This window comes from Leishmania martiniquensis, chromosome 6 (assembly GCF_017916325.1).
Source record: "Leishmania martiniquensis isolate LSCM1 chromosome 6, whole genome shotgun sequence".
Lineage (NCBI taxonomy): Eukaryota > Euglenozoa > Kinetoplastea > Trypanosomatida > Trypanosomatidae > Leishmania > Leishmania martiniquensis.
The window spans coordinates 225422-250273 of record NC_090141.1 but is presented as its reverse complement, the minus strand read 5'-3'; the positions used below and the strand labels follow the sequence as shown (position 1 = coordinate 250273).

The following is a 24852-nucleotide window of genomic DNA, read 5'->3' as shown; positions in this document are numbered from 1 at the left end:
CATACGGAAAAAGGAGGTGCAGCGACGAGTAAGACGCTTGGCTGCGTCCGTGAGAGGTGGGGCGTGAGGCTGCCCCGAGTCCCCACGTTGCTGCGGTGATTGCCGTCTGGCGAGGAATACGAACCGCCCACCCTTCCTCTGCCCTCCACCGCCTTCGCGCTACCCTGAGGGCAGGAGATGCGAAGAGAAGCGTTGCACCAATCACGCTTTCAGTCACACACTTACACCGGCCCTCTCCTTCACGCCATATCGAGCTACTCGTGTGTTAACTAATCCCCCCCACCTTCTCGCTCACTCCTTCACCTCGCAGAAACACAGAAACACACACACACACAGATAGATACGCACGCGCTCTCCCCCATGTCTGCCTCGGGCGGCTGTTCGCACAGCTGTAGTGCAGCAGAGGCCTGTCAGCGTCACTGGAACGCCTCTGTGTGTGTGTGTGTCCCGCCCACATATTATTTGGGTTTCTTCCAGGCACCAGCTCTGCGCTTTCGCCCCTTTCCATTTCTTTTATGCGTCTCTGCAGCTCTGTGGAGCGCCGCTGTCTGCGACGTCACCTTCCCCCTTGCGGTGTGGTACGCACATGCCTGCGTCGCCACCACCGCGTTCATGTCGCCCTACAGCTCCTCCATGACTTGAGCCGCCTGCCGACGTGCTGCCTCTACGCGCATCGCGTCGATGGCCTCCTCCAAGGCTGCTTTCCACGCCAGCAGCTGCAACGCGTCGCCGTCGTGGCCGAAGCTGCCGCGGCTTTGACCGTCGCGTAGCAATGAAGCCATGAGTGCGTCTTGGCTTGGGTAGTGAACGGCACTGGCGGAGCTACTTCCACTGTTCGAGGTAAGCGAGCTGCCCAGTGCAGCAATGCCGGTGTCCGTGGGGCGCAGTGAGCAGAGAGGATACCCGCGAGTGAGCGCCGCCGCCGAGGACATCAACGGCAGCTTTTCATCACCAAAAAAAGGTACCAAAAAACATCGTCGTGACATCTCCTGTCCAAAGGCCTGCGCCAGCGTATAGAGCGGCATGCCGAGGCGCCGCTGAGAAGTGGAAACGAGCCGCGTGTACACGTAGCCGGCCAGCACACGCTCCTGTAGCTGGCAAAGTACTTCCACCAGTCGCAGCAGCCGATCCTGATCTGCCGGCGTCGCGCGCAGCTGGAAGGTGCGCCTGTACACCATCAGCAGGTAGCCAGCCACAATCGCGTCCACTGGGCGCGCCTCGCAGTTCGACATGCGCCCGCGCAGCTCTGCCATCACATCGCCGCTCGCCGCTGCGTAGGCGAACTGCCGCCACGGTGCTGCCGGCCCTGTCTCAGCCCCGCACGCGCTGCACTGCACTCGACTGCTCCACTCTGTATTGCTCTCCTGGCACCACACGCAAAGCCACGCGCCGTCAGCGGCCCGCTCGGGCGACGATGTCCCCGCTGCAGCAGCAGCAGCGTTACCCACAGTGGATAGGTGCTTAAGTGCCGCCGTATCCAGCGCTGGCGCAGGCATTGGCACAATTTTCGGTAGCGCTGCAGAGACCAAGCGCGATGCGCCATCGGCGACTTCGGCAGATAGCCCAGCATACATGCCCTCTGCGTCGTGGAGCACCCCGCGTTGTGCCAGCACATACCGCCGTGTGGCACGCTGCAGCTCAAGCCGGCGCGAAGACTCCTCCATGGCTGCTCGAACGTCCAGCACCTGCCCGCCACTCGCCGCACCGCCTGTGACGGGAAACAGAGACGTCTCCGCCGACACGGAGACACCGGGGACTAACGGCGCCTCCGAAGCGGCGCCGGCGGTCAGTAGCAGCGGCGATGATGGCAGTAGCACGCCCATTGTGTCGCCCTCCCCACCCTGCTCGGCGCTGTCGCGCTTTTGAAGGTGCCATCGAAGAATATCAGCCGCGTCACTTGGCGGGCGGCACAATGCGCGTTCGCTCCTCGACCTCCCATCGCCGCCGTGCTGCAGTCGGCGCACACTGGCTGAGAGTCGCTGGCGGGCCCGCTGCCGCCGCTGCTTGCGCTGCGAGCGCCGCCGCTCCATGTGCTCTGCCGAGAGTCGAAAGCTCGGCACATCCCCGGCGTCCTTCGCCGGCACCACCGCCATGCAGTTCGGGCATGCACGGTCGACGTACAAGTCCACCTCCGGCAGAACGCTGGCGCACGCAGGGCAGATCAGATCGCGCAGCACATGGATAAAGGCGTCGCGATGCTCTGGAGTGAACAGAGCAACGTTGTCCAGTACAGTGCTGTAGAGGGTGCCCAACTCTTCCTGCAGGCCAAGCCGGATCAGGGCGCGCGCGGCGGGGACGAGGTGGCGGTGCAGCGGCGGCTGCACATGCACGCCAACGTCCACGAGCAGCCAGCGGAACAGCTTACGCGCGACTTCGCGGGCCTCGTCCGTGTGGTGTGAGGGGTCCAGGCGACTCAACAACCATAGCGACATGTCTACGCCGTCGACAATGTGCCGCGCCGACACGCGACGCGCGACGTTCAACGTCAGCCACGGGTCTGCGCCGTGACAGAGCACCTCCATCGCGTTGAAGCACAGGTCCTCCGCCTCCTGCAGCTCTAGCTGCGTGTACCAGTGCGGGTTCTCGCGATTGAGCTCCTGGAACGTGCGCCACACGAGCTCCCAGTGCACCATTGGGAGAGGCGCGAGTGCACGGCCGGCAGCGCCTTGGTGCAGTCGCGCCGCAGACAGCGCAGCCATCGCCTCGTCCTCCTCGTCGACGCCATCCACGGCGTGCGAGAGCACGTCGCGCGCCTCACGCATCACCTTGAAGAAGACGAGGAAGGGCGCTGGGTGCGGCATGACGGCGCCGGAGAGGCGTGGGTATGCGCCACCGGGCACCTTCTCCTCTCCGTTGCCGGGCAGCCGCGGGCATTGCTCCATCGCAGTCGCGGCGGTGGCGGTGGCGGTGTTTGTCGCGCCTCGGCGTCCAGGACCCTCAACTGCTGTATTGAGCTGCGCCGCAACGCGATGCTGCGCCGCCACGACCTGATCCCGCAGGAGATGGCAGCTGCGCAGGTAACGGCGCAGCACGTGCACAGCCAACAGCGGCGAGGCCTGCGCCGCAAAGGAGACACCGCAGCGCAGCAGCACTCCGGCTGCCATCGAGGCGTCGAGGCCAAAGGCAATGCCGCGGCGCGAGTTCATCATGCACAACGCTGTCTTCATGCTTAAAGCGCGAGCCCGAGCCGCCGGAGAGGCGGCGGCAGAGTCAGCCTCCTGCGCCCCCTCCTGCTCCAGATCCGCCAGCACCTCTTGAAAGGATGAGTCGCCAACGATGGCGCCGGCTGCACCGCAGGCCCGGAAGTCCCCAGCCGCTGGCGATGCATCGCCGTTGTAATGCTCCACTGCGTAGCCGAGCTCAACTGCACTGAGCGCGCACCACCGAACGCCACTGCCACCGCTTGCGGCGATGCCCGCGGCCGACAGCGCTGTCACCGGCGCAGCCGAAGTCTGATCCTCGCCGTCCTCGGACGTGCGCTGCGCGCCCTCATCCCCCTCGTCTGCGCGCACTACTTCCCCTGCAGCAGTGGAGTCGAGGACGGCACTTCCGATATCCCCGTACGCAGGCGCAAGCACTGTAGTACACGCACGAACGTCAAGCACCCCGTCCGGCACTGGAGTGGCGTTCCATGGCCGCGCCTCCAACGCGGAGGTGGCCGCTGCCGCCGCCACTCCACTATGGCGTGCAGCGCGCGACGCGTCGCTCAGTGGACGCTGGCGCAGCGCCCCGAGGAGCGCGCTTTCGCCGGCGCGAGTCAGAACTGTCTGCGCGGACATCGGCGCATCCCGCAGCGAACTCTGCAAGGCCGACGACCCTACCTCGTGCAGGCTCAAGAGCCGCCAAAGCAGGTGCGAGTGCGGCAGCTTTGACTGGCCCGCCATCACCACTAGCTGCGACCACGCATGCGGCGTGATCCACTCAGCCGGCATGTCTGTCACCACATCGACGGCCGTGTCGAAGAGCGACTCCTGCAGCGTAGCCTCCAGCAGCAGCGCCCGCACCTGTGGATTCCCGTAGAGCAGGCGCGCATTCTCGTCTGTGCGCAGCCGCACCGCCACGCGATCCAGTGCGAAGCCCGCGGCAGCAGCCGTGCTGCGGTCTCGGCGAGCGGTGTGCATGGTGGCGAGCAGCACCTGGCACACAAACGACGGGGCGGGAAGCCGGTGCCGCAAGATTGTGTCGAGGAGGACGGCCGGGGCGGGGGCGTCAGGGTGGTGTAGCAGCCGCTGTGTGGCGTGTGCCACGTTGCCGCGTTCGAGGTAGCGATGCAGGAGGCGGTCGAAAGGCTCGTACTGCTGCGCGCGCTGGTGCGGGGCATCACGAAGCAGCACCGACGGTGAGGTGCGGGCGGCCGTGGCTGGCGACAGCGACGGTGATGACGAGCGCTCATCGGGCGATGAGGCAGAAGCGGGGGAGAGGCCGCCCAGGTAGGATGCCGGCCGCGGCGACGCCGAGGGGAAGGCGGAGATGCGCACATTGTCAGCGCATGTGCGTGAGCGACTGAGATAGCTGCTACGGTCTCCGCTGACAGCGGCCGCCGAAGTGGCGGCGCTGCTGCGCCGCTGCAGTGACCGATCTCGGAGGTGGTATGCGCCGCCAGCGCAATCCGGCACCTCAACGCCAGAGGAGATGGAGAGGTAGTGCAAGGATGTGTGAAGGCGATGACGCCGCATGATAGCCGCCGCGACAGCCGCACCAGAGGCCCTCTCGCCGCGACAGCCGCCGCCACGAGTAGCCGCGGCTTTAGCAGGCCCGCTGCGCGACGTCATGAGAGAAGAGTGAAAGATGGTGGAAGACGACGCGGTGCTGTCGCGGTGCGGCGCCGATCCAAAGGTCGTCTGCACTGCCTCGCCATCCTCGCTGCCCCCCGAGGCATGATGAGGGCCGCGCGCTGCGGCTGGTGCGTAGGCCTGCCTGGAAGCCTCGCCAGATAACACCTCTGCTTCGCTGCTGCTACGTCCGCTGTGCATGCTCGCATACCGCATCGCGTGGCCGAGCGGCGACGCCGCGGGACGCCTGACAGAAGCGCCAAGCGCCGCCGACTCTGAGGCGATCATTCGCAGCCCTGCCATATATCGAGAGGCCCTCAGGGGCCGGTGGCCCCGGTCACTGTCGCCATAGCGGAGGAGCAGTACGACGTTGAGCGGGGCGCTGTCCGGCTGCCCATTCGTCGTCGTCGAGGCCGAAGCGTACGCCGCGCAGGCGTGGACGACGTTGCCGCCACAGTTGCCGCCCAACACTGGAGTCACGCTTGAGTCCGCTGCATCGGTGAGCAGTGAGGAGGATGAGAGAGGTGCTCGCGATGGTGCCGCGTACGTGCCGGCACAGTGCCTCGAAGATGCAGGGGCTACAGCCGTGGCGGCAGTGCCTGTGGCGGTGACGGAGTACCTGCGCAAGGCGGTCTTCGCATCCGGGGAAGGCCCGAGCCGCAATGACCGTGGCAGTGCACGGCGCCGCCACGACCATCGTGAGTGAATCGATGGCGCAGACCGAAACGTCGACGGGGGAGGCATTGCTTACTCGGAATTGGCCACTGAACAGCTTTTGGAGTTGTCGTGCGCGTGAGTGCGGGGTGAAAAGAAAAATAAAAAGGGGGAGAAGAAGGGCGATGCCGTGCGCGCACGCCCTCTCGGAGGCGGCCACAGCTGCTGCGGGGACGTCAGTATAGGCGAAAAGAAGTTCGTGTCTGTCGCGCACGCCCCCCTCTCCTCCCATGCGCGTGCGACTCGCCACACCTAAGCGAGGAGAGTGCCACCGCCGGCCTGTGCGTGTCTCCTTCCCTTTTCTCTTTGCGCACGAGTCCGTCGTCGATGATCGCGATACCCGCGCGCGAAAGGGGGGGCTGAATCTTCACCGCGCTGAGCACACCCGAGCTTGACAAGGCCCGGTTGCCCCCTCTTCGTTTACCTCACTCGCAGGAGGGGGAAGGCAACGGACCCCTCCGCACACGCCCTCTCTCTGTTCCGCTGTCCCCCGTTCGTGCTGCGCACGCGCTCGGCTGATAGCGCCTCTCGACTCGCTGAGCAGCTGATCTCAAGGCGCAAAGGATTCCCAGACTATCGGTGGCGATGTCTCTGTCTCCTCGGCAGCGTCTTTCGGTGACACAGATGGCGCTTGGCGTCAGGTGATGTGGTGGGGGGAGGAGGGCGCTCGCCTTCAGAGTAAACGCTACAACGGCTACAACTACTGCGGCATCGAGCGCGAGAGGGAAGGGGAGAAGGGGAGAAGGGATGGAGCGGACGAACCCAGCACGAGCAGCTGATAGCCGCGGCATCCGGCTAATGTGTCGAGCCGTCCGCGCCAGCATCACGACAACGTCGCCAAGCGAGCCCTTGCGCGGGATGCGGCAACTCAGATCGTCTCGCGTCCGTGGCGAGGGGTGGGAAAGAGGGGGACCACAAAGAGAAGGGTGAGCGAGGCAGACGACTGTACGGCGCTTCGCGCCTCGGCGTATGGAGACGAATCAGGACGTGCTGCGTCAGCGTTGCTCATGTCGTCCACTGTTTCGCTTTTTTGGGCCGCGCAAGCGCATGCCTATTGAGAGGAGAGGAGAGAAGAGAGAGGGGACAGAGGGGCCGCCCCGTGCCACCCCGCCCGCCAGGCGAGACCACAAGAAGCAACCGACAGACGGGTGTGCAGGGAACTACGTGCACCGGCCTTCTTCGGCATGCCCCCACGATCGCTCGTGCCTGTCATCCTGTGCGCGCGCATCGCCGGCGGCGGCCACTTACTACAAAACGCCCGCAGCGCAGCGGCAGAAGCCTGTCGATCAGACCCTCTGCTCCCTGGCATGGCCCACCAGGACACCTCCCCTCCCCACCCTCAGCCACTCGCCTTCCCCTTCACACACTTGCAGACACACGCACACACACACACACATACAACGCCACCATGACCCGAATGCCCCTCATCCTTTACTGAAAGACACGTGATGGCTTCGAGTTGAAGAGGACCGCGTCGCGCACAACGCCGATGAGTTCATAATTTTTGTAAGCTGTCTCTGCGGTCGTCGGTGCCGTCAGGGGGACGCGAGAGGCGCTCAATTGTGACGGAGGTGAGCTGGACCGGTAATTCGCTGCAGTGTCCGCGGCACTCTCCTCACGTGGGCGTTTGTGTTGCTCGGCATTGTCAGCCGGGCTGCCCCGAGTGATGGATCGCGGCGCGGCACACGTTGGTCCCGCTTTAGTCGAGCCGCATGCGTCCCTCTCGTCCCCGTCACCGGCAGCGAAGTCGTCGAGGAAGAGCGAGTCGAGGGAGAGCGCCTCCGGGTGCTGGCGAAGCCACTCGGAGAAGAGAAGCGTCGGCTCCGCGCTGGACGGCGTGCCATCCGCCGTCTCCGGCACGGCTGCGCTGTCGCCACCTCGCCCACTAGCCGCCATTAAGTCGCGCGCTCGTGTGTCATCACGAGGGATCTGGGTGCGCGCCATCTGCCGGCGCAGCCGTCGCATACGCGCCGGTGAGCACTCCCGCAGCACAAGCCACGGGTGCTTGAAGGAATACCGGCTGCCGTGCACCCGCAGCGTGTCGATGCAGAGGCTGCAGCGCTTCTCGTTCAGGCAGTCTTGCTCCACGTGGCCGAGGGGCACCTCCACGACGGCCGGGTCGCCGGCGGCGGAGCGCGGCGGTCGGGGGCAGGCCGAGGAAGAGCAGGATGGGGATACTGCGCCGCGCGACGCGCTGCTTTGGCGCAAGGCTCGCTGGCGCATCTCAGGATGTACGTCCTCGCCCTCACCTGCCGTGGCACGGCCACTCCTCGTGCCACCACCCCCATCACCGGTGCTGCTGCGACTACTGCTGCAACTGCCATCGGACGAGGCATACAATGGCGAGGGAGCCGAAGAGAGGGAGACGGCGTCATCGTCGGTGCCGCTGGTCTCCGCTCCCACAGTGGCGTCCCTATTGGCTGCCCCGCTCCGGCGCAGCTCCCGCCGCCGCTCCTGGGCTTCTCGCGCGGCGCTCAGTGCCTCTTGTGTGATGACGATCTTGCCCTGCAGCTCGATGATGTCCATCACGGGCACCCCCCTCTTGGCGAAGACGCGAATCATAAGTGAGGGCAGATGGGCAATGAAAGACCGAAAAGGCGCGCACACGTCCGCGCCATTCTACGCGTCCCCAACAGCTCGTAACAGAAGTGCGGCGATGCGCAGCTGATAAGGCGGAGCCCCCATTCAAAGCGGTGCAGTGCGTGCGAAATTGTATGTGCGTGTGTGGGGGGGGGGGGCGGAGGGACGACAAGTGCGGGTAACAAAAAGAAAAGGGGCGGTAGCTGGCGAAAAAGAGGATGCGAGGGCGGCTCACGTGCCGCACACTGGGGCACGGAGAGCAGACACGGAGGAGAGTGCATGAGAACGCGGAATAGCCCACCGACACACACGCACACACTACGCGTACGTTTCAGCTGTGCATGCGGTTGTGCATCTCGAGTGCGCACCGGCGGTCACCGTTACCGGTCACTCAGAGACAACGTACAGAAATTGAAAACGGCCAGTGAAGAGGAGCGACACGCGAACGCGCGTCTGCACTGCGCGTGTGGCCGTGCGTTTATGTGAGAGAGAGCGAGACCGAGACGGCGTGTGTGTGTGTGCGCGCGCTTCCCTTTCCTCTCTTCCGGACCACCACGGCGGTAGCGGGTGCGGAGGGAGGGAGAGGGGGCCCGCCCCGTGTGCACCTCCTCCGGACTACGCGTCCTTCACCCACGGATGCGGCAGTTCTCGATCTGGGTAGTGTTCCCGCCAAATCTCCTTCATGATGTTGTTGCGCCCCACCATTTCACCGTGGAAGACGCCGAGATTGTACTTCCATCGAAAGGATGTGAGCATGTCGACCATGTCGAGATCCGCCGGATCGGGCCGCAAATGGCGCTGCTCCGTGTCTTGAACACAGCGGTAGTACCCGTCGCGCTCTTTCTGGCACTTCCACGAGGTCCACATTTTGTCTTGCAGACAGCGCGCCATCGTCTTCTCCGCCTCGGCACAGCGCCGCTCCGCCTCGGCCCGCACCGCACTCCTTAGCTGCTGGGCCACGATCGGCGGCAGGCGCAGAGACTGGATGTGGTCGATGGTGTCGAAGTCCTCGTTGTAGATCTGCTCCACGAGATTTGTCTGAGCCGCAGAGGACGCTCCTGCCACAGTATCGCCGTCATCGCCACCGCCCCTTCCCTTCGCCGACGCTTCTGGCCGGCGCTTTGCGTATGGTGATGTTAAATGTGCGTAGGCCCGGCGCTTCGCCGCGTTCTCCTCGGGCGTGCTGACATCTGAGCTGAGCGAGGAGTCCGGCTTGGCGCCGAGGTCCGCGTCGCTGGCATCCCCCACGGCACCCCTCCCCCGGTGGGCCGTGTCGCCGTGGTCACCAGCCGCGGTCGCGGTAGACAGCCCTGCGGACGATGAGGAAGACGCCTTAGAGCCCCCCGCGCCCATTTTACAGTTTGGTGAGAAGAGAGCCTCAAGCCAACTGGCAGGAGGTGTGATCAGCCCCGCGAGACTGCGCCCTCGCTGCAGATGCGCGGATGGCGTTGGTGCTCGCGTTAGTGGCGCGTGCTGATGGAAAGAAAGGGAAGATGGCAAGACAAGGGCACGCGTCTGCGCGGAGAGAGAGAGGGGGAGGGGAGGAGGATCGGAGACGCTGCAGCCTCACCTCTTCGCAAGCACTGCTGACGCCCGAGAGGAGGAAGAGACCACTGAGGAGAGCCGGGAGGGCGCATGGGCACGGAGACAGCGGCGTGGGGAAAAAGGGGTGAGGTGAAGGGGAGGCGATGGTCGAGTACGCGGAGGGGTACACAGCAAGCAGGTGATACGTCCAGTCTGGGGCAAGACGGGCACATACACACACACACACAGGCACAGGCACAGAGAGAGAGAAGGATGTTCACGCACACAGTGGGTGCGCACGTGCCATACTGTTCGCATACTTCGGAAGAGTTCTTACGAATTCGACGTCGCTTTCTGTTCTGTGTGAACAGTTTCGACGTATCCACGTGGAGAGCCGGGTGCACACTCGATATACAGTTAGACAGACAGACAGATAATCAGAGCGAGTGAGCGGGCGGCAGGGACAGGGGCTTCCTCCGCCCTCTCCGTCATCCGGAAGCACCAATGTGGAGGCAGACAGAATTGGGGGGAGGGGGGAGGGGAGGGGAGGTAAACCGAAAAGGTAAGCGAACAGACAGCAAAAAGGGTAGCGCACCATCGCCGTCATCGTCGCCATCCGCAGCATGGCCGTGATGGTGGCGAAAATGCCGGTATATATAAGTCTGTGCCTGTGTGCGAGGGAAAACGGCTGGTGGGGGTGCGGTCCAAGAGCTCCTCTCCCCTGTCCATGTCGGCTCGGCAGAGCCCATGAACGCATCCAGCGGGAGAGGGGGTGAGGGCGCCTCTCAGGAAAGGGGACGCGCTTTGAGCGGGCAAAGACCAACGGCACGAGAGACGGTCGACCTCAATGCCCTCAACGCCACTGTAGCACACACACACACAGACACACAGACACGCACGCATCATACAGACAGAGAGAGACAGGAGAGGCGCGACGGGAAGAGAGGGGAAAGTGACGCGCACGCGGGGAAGCATCAGCGCCGCCCGCCGCTTCTGCATCGGGGAGCAGAAGACGCCGCCACCACCACCCCACCCCAGCGAGCGACCGAGTGTGTGAGGGAGGAAGGACGGATGAGTTGGTGGGTGGTAAAGCGGAGAGGCAAGCGGGCGGACGCATCCACAGAGGCAAGACCGGGAGGGGAGGGGAGGGAGGAGGCGGACACACACGCGCAGACACATCTGCACACACGCGCACAGTCCGGGGGGAGTAGACGAAGAAGACGCGTGCTTCTCCACGCGCGACGTCACCGCGCTGCCGCACTCCCGAGGTGCACAGCCGAAGCAGCAGCCACTCATCACTGTCGTGCAGAGAAGGGTGGGCGACGCATCATCATCGAGGTGTTGCCATCTGCACCTCTGAAGCGTACGGGCCGGACGCGGATGAAGACGATCGGCTGCGCAAATCTGGCGCTGCGCGCTCCTCAGCCACCTCACTCGTGAGGTCTCGAGTGCTCGCAACGAGCCCCGTGTGTACTGCGTCCTCCTTCTCCGGCGCTGATGTCCTCCCGTACTTCGCGGCCGGTGATCTGGCATTGCTCCATTCAGCGCTACTCGATGCTGTCGCCGTCTCCTCTCCAGAAGTTGTGGAGACGGAGACAGGACCGCGCTCGTCGCCATCGCTAGAGGGCACCGCCTCGTGCTCCACGGCTCTCGCAAAGCCGGCGGCAACCGCAGCGCGGTCATCCTCAGAGCTCTTGTCCGCGCCCGGCGCATCCCTCTCGCCTTCCCCTTCGCTCGAGATCCAAGGGTGCGAATGGCTGTCGCCAGCCCTCTGCAGCCCGGTGGCGGAGCTGCTGAGCGGCGCCGCCAACTGCGCCTCCGCGTGCAGCGGCAGGAAGACGCTCTCCTCCGAAGATGTGTTGGTCGCGGCGATGGAGGTCTCCGTCAAGGCTCGGAAGTCAGCAGGGTGGGTTTGAGCGGCGTCCTCCGCCTCGCTCCCACACTGCCGCGGTGGCTTCGGCAGTGCAGCAGAGGCCGCTGGTGCCTCCTGCAGAGCGCTGCCGCTGTCGTCACCGGCACTGCGCGCGGCCTCCGCCCCTGCCACCTCACCCTCCATTACATCGCCACTAAAGAGGGCGTACTCGACGACGGACTCCTCCTTATCGGTGTCCAGCGGTTCACCGCCACCCGCTGCTGCTGCTGCGGCTGCTCCTGCTGCTCGCTTCGCTCTTGGCTTGCGCGCACCGGGAGCCGACGAGAGTGAGACGGAGCTCGACGTCGGCGCCTGCTGCCGCCGCTTCTTTCCTTCGAGGCGGAGCCCACTAACGCTGCCAGGGGAGTGACGAGGAGCGGCAACCGTTGGCGCAGAGGCCGACAGCGCACTGGCCCCTGCGCGCCCTGAGGTCTTGAAGGCGAGGGCGCGGCCCCTGCTCTTGTTTAGCATTGAGCTGGGGCGGTCCAGGGACGAACGACGACTGGCTTCACCAGATGTCCTGGTTGCGTTGACAGCTCGCTTCGTGATGGGCTCGCTGCGCTTTAGGTCATGGCGGGAGGGGGTGGTCGCTACCCTCCTACCGTTCGGCACCCAAGGCCTTCGGTTTGTCATGAGCGGTGCCGGCGCTGACACCGACATCGCCCTGGCACGAGCCCCACCGCCGGCACCCACGGCCGGCGTAGCAGCTACAGCTCGGCCTGCATCCCCTTCGCGCCCCGCGGCTTTACCCAGGGAGGCAGAGTTCCTCCGCGGCCCCGCACTCGGAGCCCCACCGCCTGCACCAAGGGAGGAGCGTCGCAGTCTTCGAGAGCCGCTCTGTCTCCTCGGCCGTTGTGGCGGCGGAGGCACTGCCAACGAGCCGCGTGACGCCTCCGCCGCGTCGTAGTCACGCCGGCCCGACAAGACAACCGAAAAAGAGTGCTCGCTCGAAGAGGACGAGGTGGCTGGCATCGCCGCACTGCCGCCATGCGCAGCAGCAACAGCATCTGAAGAGGGCAGCGAAGGCTCAGTGTACGCCTGCGTCGCTCGTCCCTCAGGCGCGGCTGCAGAGTCGTCATCGTGCGCTTTACTCTTGGTTGGCGATAGAATGACTGCCTTCATGTCCTGGTTAGGGGTCCGCTCACTGGTGCTCTCAGCGACTCGCAGCGGCGGTATCGTCGCGGCAGCCGCCATCGCGAGCGTCGCCGGAGGCGGCACATTCGGGTCGGGTGGGAAATCATCGCGCGCAGCGTACGGCTTCCTCCGCCACGTTGCTTTTCTGTCGCTGCTGCCGTGATTGGCGCCCATCGGTCCAGCCGCAGCAGACGTGTTACTCACCTGCCGCTCCGTCGGCACTCCCGTCTTCGTCGGCGTCGGTGTGTCTGTCAACGATGGCGCTGAGCTGAAGTCCGAAGACTTTGATAGGGACCGCGCCGACAATGGCGCCGCTGCCTCGCCGAAGGAGCGCCAGTGGTGCGACGCTGCAGAGGCCGCCGTGCGTGCCTTTCCCCTACCTCTTCTCTTTTCTGCGCCATGGCTGCCGGTGGCGAAGGGGATGGTGGTGGTGGTGCTGTGGCGGCTCGTGCTCACGGCAGCCGATGCAGGAGCGGAGGGCAGGTCAAGAAACACGTTGCTTGCGCTCGGCGGCACCGAGAAGCCCTCCGACGCGGGCGCGGCTCCGCAGCTGGAGAGGAGACCTGCCGGATGCTTCCGGTACAACTGCTTTGCATTCGGTGCCCGCAAGAGAGCCCCGGTGCCGCGTGGGGTCTGTGACGTGGCGCGTGCCTGCAGCAGCGACGCGTTCTGCGCCTCGGCGACACTCGCCCCGCTGTGGCTTCGGGCGAGAGGGGTCCGGTAAGCAGAGTCTTGGGTCACGGCCGCAGGGGGCGAAAGCCGTAACGCATCGGTCATAGGCGTGTCAGCGCTGCGGCACGTGTGGAAGGAGCGCCCCATGGCAGAGGCTCCGCCTACGTTGCTCGCCGAATAGCTGTCAGAGAGTAGGCGCGCCTCCACATCCGCGACGCCGCCTAGTGAGGGGGCGAGAGGCAGGTTGCCGATGCTTGACGAGCTCAATTCGTTGTAGCTGCGACAAGTTTGGAAGCGATCCGACCCTGCGATAGAGCTCTGTCGAGTCAGTGGGGTGCCTGCGCTGACGGCGCTTCTCGTCGTCGGCATCTGCCGGCTCACGAGCACGTCGGAGAGGGTGCGGGTGGTGGATGGGCGGCGATAGAAAGGATGTATCTGCTGCTGAGCTGGCCGCCTCTGGCTAGGGCTCGTCGAGGCGGTGGGAGGGGTGAGCAGCGCCGCTGTCGCGCTCAATGGGGGCGATGCAGACGAGGGCATCGCGAAGTACTCAGCGCCTACGGCGCTGCTGTTGTAGTAGCTGTAACCGTGCGGCCGCTGGCTCGTCATGCTGCCGCCGCTCACTATGGAGGACCTGTCAGGAAAGCCGGCGATGCTGCTTGAGGTCCGCTGCAGCTCTCGCGGTGTGGCAAAGGCTGAGCTTGCTGTCTCCACCATCGAAGTGTCGTCGTCCGTTAAGATGATTGGGTTCGACCGCGGTGGCACGGTCCCGCGGCGCCGCCTTTGGTCGCCCTGCCTGGCCCTCTCGGTATTCTCGGAGGGCGAGGAGGCGAGGCTCTGCAGGCCAGAGGAGTTGATCTGTGAAGCGGGGCTCGCGCCAACGCCGGTGTACTTGTCAGCTCCGAGCTTCATCCCTGCATCGTGATTAGGGGGAAAGTATGTATCGTAGCTTGGCCCCGCCTGCATGGGCCTTGGCCGTGCCCCTCCACTTCCCAGCCACGCGGAGGCCGCGCCGGCGGCGGGGCTAGTGGGGGTGACGACGCCGCTCGCCGCCTTCGCCGTCTTATCACGCGAAGGCGAATCCATCGATAAGAAGGTGTCGTTCCCATTCAGGAGAGTGTTGGTGTTACTGCTCCGGGTCCCACTGCTGCTGGTGCCGGTGGAGGCGCTGTCGCTGAACCGTGGCCGCGACACATTGGCCCGGACGCCGCCACCGTTAACGTCAGCGTCGGGGCGGCGCGAATTGAAGCTCGCGATCGACGCGGTACCGGCATTCGGTGCCTTGAGCGAGCTGGCGATATTGTTACTGGCACCCGCACCAGTGGCACCGTCCTCGCCACGCTTTACGCTTTTCGTTTTGGAACGGGAGCAGACGCCGCCCATTTTCCCCAACGTCGCAGATACGAATGCTGAAGAGCCCACACGCACGCGGCAGTGACGACCGCGATGATGGCAAGAGCCGCGGCGCCAATTGCGGCAATGAGAGGAGCGGGTGCGGGGAGGGTGACAAGGGTTGTTTTTGTCCGCTCGCTTTCTCGTTCGCGTAGGCGCCCCTGTTAAACTTTGCTGCAGCAAAAAGAAAAAATGGGAAAGAGAAGAGAGGAGGAGGAGGAGGGGGAGGCGCAGGGCGCTCGCTCTCACCGCGGGACGAGGGGACGACGAGGCGGTGAGGCGTGAGGAGGCTCTCCTGGGGGAATGTAGCAACGGCAGCAGCAGCAGCAGCACTGACGAGGATAGAGATGCGCGGTGAGGATGCGTGGCCTTTGCGTTAATGTCCTTACGTACGGAGCTGTATTAGTGCTTATCGATGCTCACGGAGACACGGGCACCGAAGAGCAGTTGAGATGAGGTGAGTGCAACGCAAAGAGTTTATGGGCGCACACACACACACTCGCTCGACCCCACCCTCCCTCCCCCCTCTCCCTCGTGCAGGTGTGCGTCTCTTCTGTGCGTGAGGGCGAACCAGTCGCAGGCGCTGCCGCGTCGCACGCTCTCTCGCGCCCACTCCCTGTGCACAGTCCTGTCCCTTGCCTAACCCTAACCCTTCCAGTCTTTCCGCTCCTGGCGGCAACTTCGATGACCCGAATGTGGGAAGCGGAGGCGGCGTCGAGGTAGGGACGATGAAGAGTGCAATGAGTGCAGAGCGTGCGCAGTTGGTGCCGCAGGCGGAGGCGAGGGAGAGGAAGAGAGATGCGTGCGCCTGAAGGTGTGCGTGTGCGTGTGTGCGGAGAGGGGCGCTTACGTCTGCTGATTTCCTTTTCGTCGCTCTTTTGCCGTCTATGTGCACTCGTGTGCGTTAGTGTGCGTGTGTGTGTGCGCGTGTGTGCGACGTGTCTCTGCAATTCGTGCGGAGGCGATTGTGCGCGGGGTTCGGCGGCGTTGGGAAGGTGGAGAGAAAGTGGGAAGACGAAGTGCTACAGACTTGGAGACGGCGGACGGGGCGGGGGCGGCCCCTGCAGCGAAAGGGAGTACACCTAGCCCACAGGCGCGTCTGCGCCAAGGCAGGTCCACGCGCACCCCGTGTCGGCGCGAAGACGGAAGGCGGAATAGGCGGCCTCATGACAGCGAAGTCGCAGCACGCAGCGGGGAGGTGAGCGCATGAGAGAGCGTGCGCATGAGGCAAGAGGAACAGAGAGGCCGGGCGGCACGTTTGCGATCGCCCGTTGAACACCCCACATACCTCTGTCGCCCTCGTGGATCGTCTGCGCCCCCGTCCCCGCGACCGGCTCGCCTTCACCCGCGTTCCAACCCTCCTCCCCGCGCCTGCGCAGAGGGGGAGGGGTGACCGCAGAGGGGGGTCTGTCAGCCCTTCACGCCGGTGTCTCCGCGCGTGCCTTCTACGAGGGCCTCCGCATCCATACGGAACGAGCTGAGCAATACATGCGAAAAGAGGCGAGAGAGAGTGCGTGGCGGACGTGGCGGACGCGCCAAACGCACAGCCGTCCGTACGCGTGAGGGGGGAGCCTACACGAGCGGTCAAGCCATCAGCGCGCAGCCGACACGCTCACTCCCCTCCCAACAGAATAGAAATCGCGCGAGGTCGCTGTCGCAGCGTGTCAAGAGGGGGGAGGAGGCGAGAGACACATGAAGGCGAAGTCGCATGAGAAGACATAACGGCAACGGACTCACACATCGCGAGCCCCGATACGCTTTCTGAATGAAGACATGTAAGGAGAGAGAGAGAGTGCGCGCGTGGCGGAGAGGCAATCAGACGCGGAGATGCTCGCAGGAGAGCAAGAGACGCTCCCGAGAAGGTGCCCCGATGCAGCACAATCCTTACATGGCCCGTCAGAGCGCTCCCGTCACCAGCAGATCGACCCGTCATACGTCCACCCCTGAAGCAATCAAAGACGCGCGAAGAAAAGGGGAGGGGGAGGGGAAGCAGAGAGGAAGACTTGGCGCATGCGTGGCTGGCAGGCGCCACGCGGCATAAGATACAGTGCTATCGACAGGTCGAGAAGAGCAAGCATGGGTGAGGCACACAGGCGGGGATGACCAAGACGCCGGAAGCGCACAGAGGTCCCGGGCCCGCGCGAGCACGCATGGATGCACACACATTGGGCAAAGGTGGGGGGGAACCCAGCGGTAACGGCAAAGGCAAGCAACCGGTGGAGTGGGGCCGGAAGGGAGCGGGCGACCGGCGCGATGCCGGGCAGTCCATGCGGACCGTTTGTACGATGCCAGAGGGCCCTGCGAAGCCCACCTTGTGCGCGCCCCGGAGGCGAGGGGGCTCTACCCCCGATCGCCCCCCTATCCGCCTCTCCCTCTCGCTCGATCCTCTCCCGCCGCCCTTTTCCCCCACCACCATCACCACCACCCCCTCGGCAACGACCGTACCCTTCCTCATTCCTATGCGGAGCGTAAAGAGACAGAGAAGGGGGGAGGGGGGAGGGAAGGGGACGTGCTGGAGCTCCGGCTCATGAGCTACTCGCCTGTGCTCTTCGGTCTTTTTCTCGCTTCTTCGAGATGAATGGATGTGACGCCGAGCGTCCGTGCCACGAAGTCGAAGAACAGCAATGGCCCCGTGCGCACCTCTAACAGCAGCGGCTTCTATTGTCATTGGCACTCCCTGCGTGGCCACCAAGTCATGAATCCGTCGCTAGCACAGAAGCGGGTAGCGTCGCCGTCGTCTTGGCTGGTAGCAGAGATGCGCTCCCGGTGCCGCTGACCACGGTAGTCACACCTTCGCTGGCTCGGCCACTACCGCAGCCTCCGTTGACTATTCTGGTGGCAGTTCTCGCGCTGCCGCCTCCCCCTGTTGGCACCCACTGATGGCGCTCGTGGTGTGTGCCCATGGCACCGGTGCGCGTAAACGCCAACGGCGTTCTCGTCGCTCTCTGACGCAAGTCATGAGAACACGCGTCAGCGCTTACTAATGCTCATACCGATGCGAGGGCTAAGCGCCCTCGTCTTCGCTGGTGTTCGAGCCGCCGCGCCAAGGATATCGCAGCATCGGTGAGCTGCCTCCATCGCGGCCCGCCGGCAGCAGCACAGCCGCGTTTGTCGGCACATCGTCCGTGGTCGACGGCTCGTAGGTGGCGACGCTGTCCTCGCGCGGCTCCTGCGCGTTGCCGTATTGCTGCTCGTACACGTCCAGCTCCTGTTCCGCGTCATGCATGCCGCCCACGCCAGCGGGATCAGCGCCGAAGCCGCCGTTTTTCCCTTTGCCAGTGGCCGCGGCTCTCACTCGCACGCTCGACTGACTAGGTGTGTGGTACTCGGAAGGCTGCCCCGAGGAGAGATCTGCGGGGTAGCGTTGCTGCTGCTGCTGCACCTGAGTTGCTGGGGCAGCGCGCCTTGGTGGCTGGCTGCTGCGCGAGTGCGAAGAGTCAGCAGCGGGCGACGGTAGCGCCGCCGCGGGGTCGTACGCAGGCCCGTATAGCTGCGGTGGAGGCATCTTCAGCGGCTCCTGGTACACAGACGACCCCACCTTCGATGTCGGCAGTCGCTCTGCGAGTGGCGCTGTCATCCATGGCGCCGCAGAGCGCCGCGATATGGAGGCTGACGCCTCGCTTTCCCGGTCGTGACCGGTCAGCGCCGCTGCGCCGGCATGGGCGCCAGCCAGGCGCAGCGTGTGCGACTCGAGGAGCTCCGCTGTGGACGCTTCGATAGCGGCAAACGCTGACGGGTTCAACAAGAGTCGAGGCGGCGCACTGCCGGCAGCCCCGATAACGTACGCCGTCGGCGGGGGCAAATAGGTTGCTAGTGGGCGGCACGTGAGGGGGCCAGCATCCGGGGCCGGGTTCGTGTAGCCCTGGCGATACGGAATGGGAGAGGTGAAGCCGCGCCGCCACCATGTTGGTGCGGGGTGCAAGGGCTGCTGCGAGTGCGGTGCCCCTGTGCCGTCCAGGCTCTCACGGTAACGCGACGGCTTCATGTCCAGTTGCGGCGAGCCCGCCTCGCGGCCGCTGGCATCACGACGACTGCGTGCCACCACGTGCTCCGATAGCGTACCAGCGGGCACCAGGGCGTCCTGAATAACGGATGTCACCGAAATCAATGACGACGCGCTCGTCGACGGCAGCGCCGCCGCAGCATCGCGATGACCGCCTCTTCTTCCGCCGCGCGGCGCAGGAGGAGCGGCAGCTGCAACGGAGCCCCGGTGCTGGCGCGGCGCCGGCTCCCGTACCGGTTGCACGCCAACAGAGAACGAATCTGCGACGCTCGACTTCCGCGAGTGGCGGCGCGGCGCGGAGGCCGTAGAGGCAGCGAGCCGCTCCTCCCCCGTCATCGGGCGGCGAGAAGAAGCAGATGTGTTCGAGGACACCGAGGCCCGCACGCGCCGAAGCCTCTGGATGTCCTGTGGTGGTGGTGGGCGTGGCAACTCGCCCTTCGATTCTGAAACCTGCACGCTCTCGGCGGCGGCCAGCTGCGTTGCCTTCGCGTCGCACACCACCACCTCCACTGCCGGTAGCGAGGGAGAAGGTGCGGGTTCGGTTGCGGGTGCATGGTCGGGGCCGGGCCGCTGCTCCGACTCCGCTGGCGGCAACGAGTACGGCGGGGAGAGCTCCACCTCTACCTCGTCCGCCGCCGCCTCCTTCGCAGTTTCGCTGCCATCCATCTCCAAGCGGATGAGGCTGCCAGCGCTGGTGTCGTCCTTTTCGGCCACCTGCGGTTGTGGGGACGCCGGCGTGCTGCTCGCTGACGACTGCGTCACCGCACCGGCGCTCTTGGAGACGCCATCGGTCTCTTCTGGGGCATCTTCGCCGAGCTGCGGCTTTGTCTCCGTATCTGCCGCCTCCAGAACCGTGCGCGCTGGCTCACCCGCCGCACTGTCAGTAGCAGTAGCAGCAGCAGCGGCAGCAGTAGTAGAGGCGCCGAGAGCCGGCTTCCCCTCAGCCGTCGCGTCGGACGCTCGCCCCGGCGATTGGGGATCCATGTCTTCATCCCTCTCAGCGGTATTCGCCCTGACGGTGCTCGTCAGCCACTCATTCACGCGATCACCTCTTGGCTCGAAGGAGCGGGCAATCACCGCCTCCACAGTCGCCACCCCTCCGGGGGCCTCTGCGGACCCCTCGCGTCTTCGCCCTGCCTTCGTCTTGGAGCCCGCGCACCCCATTCTCTCGCTCTCTGTGTGTATGTGTGCTTCGCGTTCGCTGGCGCTCTCTGAAGCGTCGTCGATGGCCCGCGCTTGTTTGAGGGCTCTACGGGGGCCCGAGAGAGGGGAAGAGCGATTCGCTTTCACTCCGCGGTGGAGAGTGCGCAGCCAAACACAACACAGCACAACACGAAAAAGAAAAAATGTTCCCGTGCCGCCTTTGGATCACCTCTGCGTCCCTGCCGATGCCGCGCCCTCTCGTCGCGTGTGCGTACGTTCGTGCTGGGGCGGCCACAGGCGAGCGTGTCTATCGCACAAGCAGCGAGTGAAGGATTTCGTAATAGGGCAGTGGAGGGGAGGAGAAGGGGGGAGTGAAGCGCAATGGCAACGGCGGGTCGACAGTGTGTGCTCAGTATTCAAGATATGTCTTTGATGTGTCCGTGCCTGTGCCTGCGTGCTGAAGAATGCCGACAGAGCGGGGCGGGGGGACCGGGGGCGGATGTGGGGAAAGGGGGGAGGGAAGGCGAAATGAAATGCGATGCGTCGAGCCGCGGGTGGTGCCACCACGAGAGCGAGGCGATATAGTAATGGAGGAGACGCAGGTGAATGGGGTTAGCGGTGCTGCTGCTCGATTGCTTGTGCGCGGAGGGGAGTGCGAGGCGCGATGGACATCCGAGTCAAAGCGCGAGCGTGCGGTTTAGCGTGTGCGTGTACGCACTGAGTGCACCAGCGGGGGATGGGGAGAGGGGCGAATGAAGCGATGACGGTAACAGAGATGAGGGGCTGTGGAATTGGGGTGTCATCGTGTCGGTGTGCTCATACGAACATGAGAAACGATGCGTTACGCCACCGCGCCCGTTTCCTCTTCCGTTAGCCAGCAGGCACACGTGAGCTGTCACTCCCACTCAGTCACGCCAGGCCTCTCACAAAAAGGTCCTGAATCGGGTCGTGAGAAGCAGCGGCAGAGGCGCGCGCTTCAGCCGTGGACAGACTTCGCCATCCGAGCACGGCCTCGGCATCCTAAGTCGCCTCACAGCCACTACGATGATGTCAGTCGCCGCCTTCTGCCGCTCCCTCCCCCCGCCCCCGACCTGTCGGCTTCCCAGGCTCCCCCACGCCGCCAGTAGGCAGTGCGAGGGCCGGGTCAGATGCGCTCTCGCGTCGTGTTGATACCTCTTCTATCATGTGAAGGGTGCGAACGTGTCCACTGGAGCAGGCGGCTTCGCCGCGACACATCACGCAGGCCGCCTCCGCATCGATGCGTCACCCTGTGCCATCATCACAAGTGCTTCAGCAACGGCAGGAGATAAGAGAAGGGAGAAAGCGGCTGTGTGGCTTCCCACCACCACCACCACCACACACACACATACACACCACCTACACATGAATGTACATGTACGCACGCACCTACATTTCGCCGCCAGCGATCAACCTCTCTACGCGGCCACCACATACGCCCGCTTCCACCTATTGTACTTGCCGAGCGCCCACACTGGCATTGAATTTTTGTAGCCGGGGTAGTGGATCGGATTGTTGCCGTTGAAGACCCCGCTGATACGCTCTTGCGCCCAATCCCCGCTCGCAAGCTGGCGGGACATGATGAGCTGCACACCACGGTCCACCGCGTCGCGGATGCGGCGCTGCCGCACCGGCTCCGTGTGCGCGGCCTTGCCCGCGGCGCAGATGATGGCCATGACAGCCCACGCGGTGTTCACCACTTGGCTCCCGTCTGGGTTGTCCACCCACATCCGCCGAGAGGCTGCGCTGACGTCTTCGCCCCACCCGCCGTCGGTGCCTTGGTGAGCGAGAAGAAAGTTCACGAGCTTCACGCAGTTCGGGTGCACGGCCATGTCAGGGAGCTCCTTCGACGCCTGAAGCGCATCAGCGACGAGCCACGCAGCATATGTGTAGCAGACACCCCAGCTGCCGTAGAAGCCCCCGTCTGGCTGCTGCTTGCCAAGCACGCATGCGATGCCCTCGCTGATGGCGCGGTCGACGTCGCGGCGGCGGTAGTGCGGGTAGCGCTCTCGAAAAAGTGACAGTGTGTGCACGCAGCTGCTGCTGCACTCGGCGTAGCTGTAGTCGATCATGACGTCCTTGAAGAGTTCCGCACAATCGAGCAGCTCGCAATACGCCGGGCCGCGCGTCGGCTCATACGACGCCCACCCGCCATCGCCAACAAGGCCGCTGTTGCGCAGCGACAGCAGCTCATCCACAGCGTCGAAGATGCGCCGCTGTGGGAATGCATACTGCGGCAAGAGCAGCAGCACCCGCAGCCCCTCCGCCGTGCAGTCCGACACCTGCCACCCCTGAGACCTCGTGGAGAAGTTCCACGCGCCTTTGGTGCGATGGCGATAGAAGTAGTCGGCCGCCATCGGGTCCTCCTGCACTTGCGCAACATCGATGTAGTGGTGAGCCAGCTCCATCTCCGCCGGGAACATCATCTCCCGGCGGCACGCACAGATTGCCTGGACCGAGAAGCACGTGTCCCACAGCTGTGATCCGTTGTAGCCACTTATCGCCATGCCGGTGTCTTGCATGTACAAGTAGTCCGGCACTCGATGGCAGTGCTCTTGGAAGCGGGCGCTGTGCTCGCCCTCGCGAAGCCACGTGACGAGCATGTTGAGGGCCTTGTTGACGGGGCCAAGGCAGATGAAGTGCGTGTTCTCGTCATCATAGGCGATGTGGCGCCAATTCACCTCCAGCGCGTATCGCCGCAGGAACGGAATGGGGTGTCGCTCGTAGAGGTCCAGCAAGCCCGCGAAGGCGCGAAATAACGGTGAGGGCGGGGAGTACACGTCCAGCTCGCACGACATGCCGCGGAAGCTGCGCCAGGAGATATCGCCATACGGCTCTGTGTAGAGCTCCTCGCGCAGCGACAGCGTCGACGGAAATGCGGTCGCCGACCAGCGCAGGCCGTACAAGTACGAGAACGGGATGGCGATGACGCGACTGTGGCACCACATCCTGCCCAGCGAGAAGGGCACCCAGTCCGGCATCAGGATCATCTCTGGCGGGATAGGGCTCACGCCCTCCCAGCTGTACACGCCAAGGATGCACAGCCACACGCGGCCCCACATCGGCGTCGTAGTCGCGCCGCCGCGGGCCAGGATCCAGTTGCGCGCGCGCGAGAGCTGCGGATCGTCCGCTGGCACACCCAGAAGGCGGCAGCTGACGTAGTTCAGCACCGTTCCCATCATTGTGCTGTGGCCCTCCGTGTGCTGTCCCCACCCGCCATCTTCACTCTGGTAATTGCGCATGTAGCGGATCAGCTCCGCGCGCGTAGCCTCGCCGCACCGACAGCCCTCCTCGCCAGCGCTTTCGGCTGCAGAGACACCCAAGATGCGCTCCGGGTAATCGCCGCAGCTGCTGCGCCGCTTCGCGTGACTGCCGCGGAAGGCCACGTTGACGTGGCGGTGGCAGGAGTGCATCGAGAACATGCGCCGCGTATCCCCTCCCGCCACGATGTAGTTGGCGATGATGAAGCCGCCAAAGAGGAAGAGGCAGCCGCTGTAGGTGTTCGGCCAATGGCCCGAGAAGGGGTCCTGCAGCCTCAGCAGAAAGCGGAGGCCGTCGTCCATGGCCGCCTCCGACGTCGTGCGCGGCTTCGGGGGCGAGGCGGGGATGAGGCCCATGTGATACCGTTCCACAAAGGCGCGCTTCGTACACTTGTCATGGAGGACGTCGGGCAGCCGCACCGAGGCCACTGCTGCTGCTCTACTGCCGCCGCCGGTGCCGCCGCTGCCCTCCTGCTCTTGGCCGTCGTTCCCATCGGCCGACGTGGCGCGCTGGCGAAGCAGCTCGTGATAGTCCGCGACGGTGTGCAGGCCGCACAGCTGTGCCAAGCCGAGCTCATTATGCCGCTCCCCATCGAGCAGCGGCGCCCCGAAGTACCACTCATGGCGGCCATCCTCGCAGCGCAGATGCCAACCCTCCCGCGGGAACTCTTCGGGAGGCTGGTGCACGTTGGCGCGAATGTGCGGCACGCTCGAGTGTCGCCAGTTGCGGTGCCGCTCCAGCAAAATCCGTCGCTGATGCACATCGAGCAGCTTCAGCAGCAGATGCAGCGCGAGCCAGAGTGGCCATGTGAAGAAGAAAAAGAGGAAGAGGAAATACATGCGGCCGATGCGACACAGCTGATGGCGAATGTAATCGCGCAGCGTGTTCGGTGGCTCCGGCACGACTGTGCGCACGGGGAGGGTGCGCTGGTACTCAACGAAACGCTCGTGCGCCGCCGCATAAGGCGAAGTGATGCCCGAGACCCGCGCGTAGAGGCGACGCAGGGTGGAGACGGCAAGCGCGAAGGCATCCGCTACGGCACTTGCTAACAGGTTCGTTGGAGGACCCGACACGGCGGCCTTCGACGAGTTAGAGGGTCCGTTGTGGAGGGTGTGCACCTCCTCTTGCTCGCTCTTGGAGCTTACGTATGCACGCATCTCTGTGGGGGGGGGGAGGGGCCTCGAGCGAGAAAGATCTAAAGCGCTGATGAGGGTGCGGTCGAGGTCAAAGAAGCCACACGAAGGAAAGAAACGGCCCCTTTGGTCAGCAGACTGACAGAGAGAGAGACGGTGCACAGGTGTGTATGTGTGTGTGTGGAGGAGACGATGTGCGCTAGAATGGCGGCCGGCGTGCACTGACACAGGGATGCAGAGAGCGGCGCGGCCTACAAATAAAAAAATGAGGATGACACAGGAGCAGCGGAGTGATGAGTTGGCCAATGTGGACGGCACGCGGATGTGCGTGACTTCGCCAAGCGTTTGTGTGGGCATGCGGTGTGTTTTGGCGCGTGTATATGCGCATACGCGCCGTCAGGGAGTCGTCGTGCGCCATGGCGCGGAGGTGTGCGGAGATGGGGGCAGTGAGGGAAGGGAGTGGGGGATGGACTGCATCGTCGCTGCACAGTGCAACGGGGAGAAAGGGCGTGAAGGGAGCTCGATGCGCACGCAGGGCGAGGGGAGTGAAAGGAGAGGGAGAAAGGCGCTACTGGCGCGCATGCATACTTGAACGCT

General features: G+C 64.7%; 6 protein-coding genes across 6 annotated transcripts; all 6 read right to left on the bottom strand.

The window, feature by feature from the left end:
* Window positions 1-620: 620 nt before the first annotated feature.
* LSCM1_07980 (uncharacterized protein) lies at window positions 621-5516 on the bottom strand (the record flags this gene model as incomplete). Its single annotated transcript, XM_067325327.1, has 1 exon — window positions 621-5516. The coding sequence occupies one exon, from the start codon at window positions 5514-5516 to the stop codon at window positions 621-623; it is 4896 nt and encodes a 1631-aa protein (XP_067181183.1).
* Window positions 5517-6917: 1401 nt separating this feature from the next.
* On the bottom strand, window positions 6918-8048 carry LSCM1_07979 (uncharacterized protein; the record flags this gene model as incomplete). Its single annotated transcript, XM_067325326.1, has 1 exon — window positions 6918-8048. One exon carries the CDS (start codon window positions 8046-8048, stop codon window positions 6918-6920), a length of 1131 nt encoding a protein of 376 aa, XP_067181182.1.
* Window positions 8049-8681: 633 nt separating this feature from the next.
* LSCM1_07978 (uncharacterized protein) lies at window positions 8682-9419 on the bottom strand (the record flags this gene model as incomplete). The annotated part of the gene is made up of 1 exon (XM_067325325.1): window positions 8682-9419. One exon carries the CDS (start codon window positions 9417-9419, stop codon window positions 8682-8684), a length of 738 nt encoding a protein of 245 aa, XP_067181181.1.
* A 1501-nt stretch (window positions 9420-10920) lies between these two features.
* LSCM1_07977 (uncharacterized protein) lies at window positions 10921-14688 on the bottom strand (the record flags this gene model as incomplete). Its single annotated transcript, XM_067325324.1, has 1 exon — window positions 10921-14688. One exon carries the CDS (start codon window positions 14686-14688, stop codon window positions 10921-10923), a length of 3768 nt encoding a protein of 1255 aa, XP_067181180.1.
* A 3013-nt stretch (window positions 14689-17701) lies between these two features.
* On the bottom strand, window positions 17702-19864 carry LSCM1_07976 (uncharacterized protein; the record flags this gene model as incomplete). Its single annotated transcript, XM_067325323.1, has 1 exon — window positions 17702-19864. The coding sequence occupies one exon, from the start codon at window positions 19862-19864 to the stop codon at window positions 17702-17704; it is 2163 nt and encodes a 720-aa protein (XP_067181179.1).
* Window positions 19865-21279: 1415 nt separating this feature from the next.
* LSCM1_07975 (uncharacterized protein) lies at window positions 21280-24279 on the bottom strand (the record flags this gene model as incomplete). Its single annotated transcript, XM_067325322.1, has 1 exon — window positions 21280-24279. One exon carries the CDS (start codon window positions 24277-24279, stop codon window positions 21280-21282), a length of 3000 nt encoding a protein of 999 aa, XP_067181178.1.
* Between the last annotated feature and the right edge of the window lie 573 nt (window positions 24280-24852).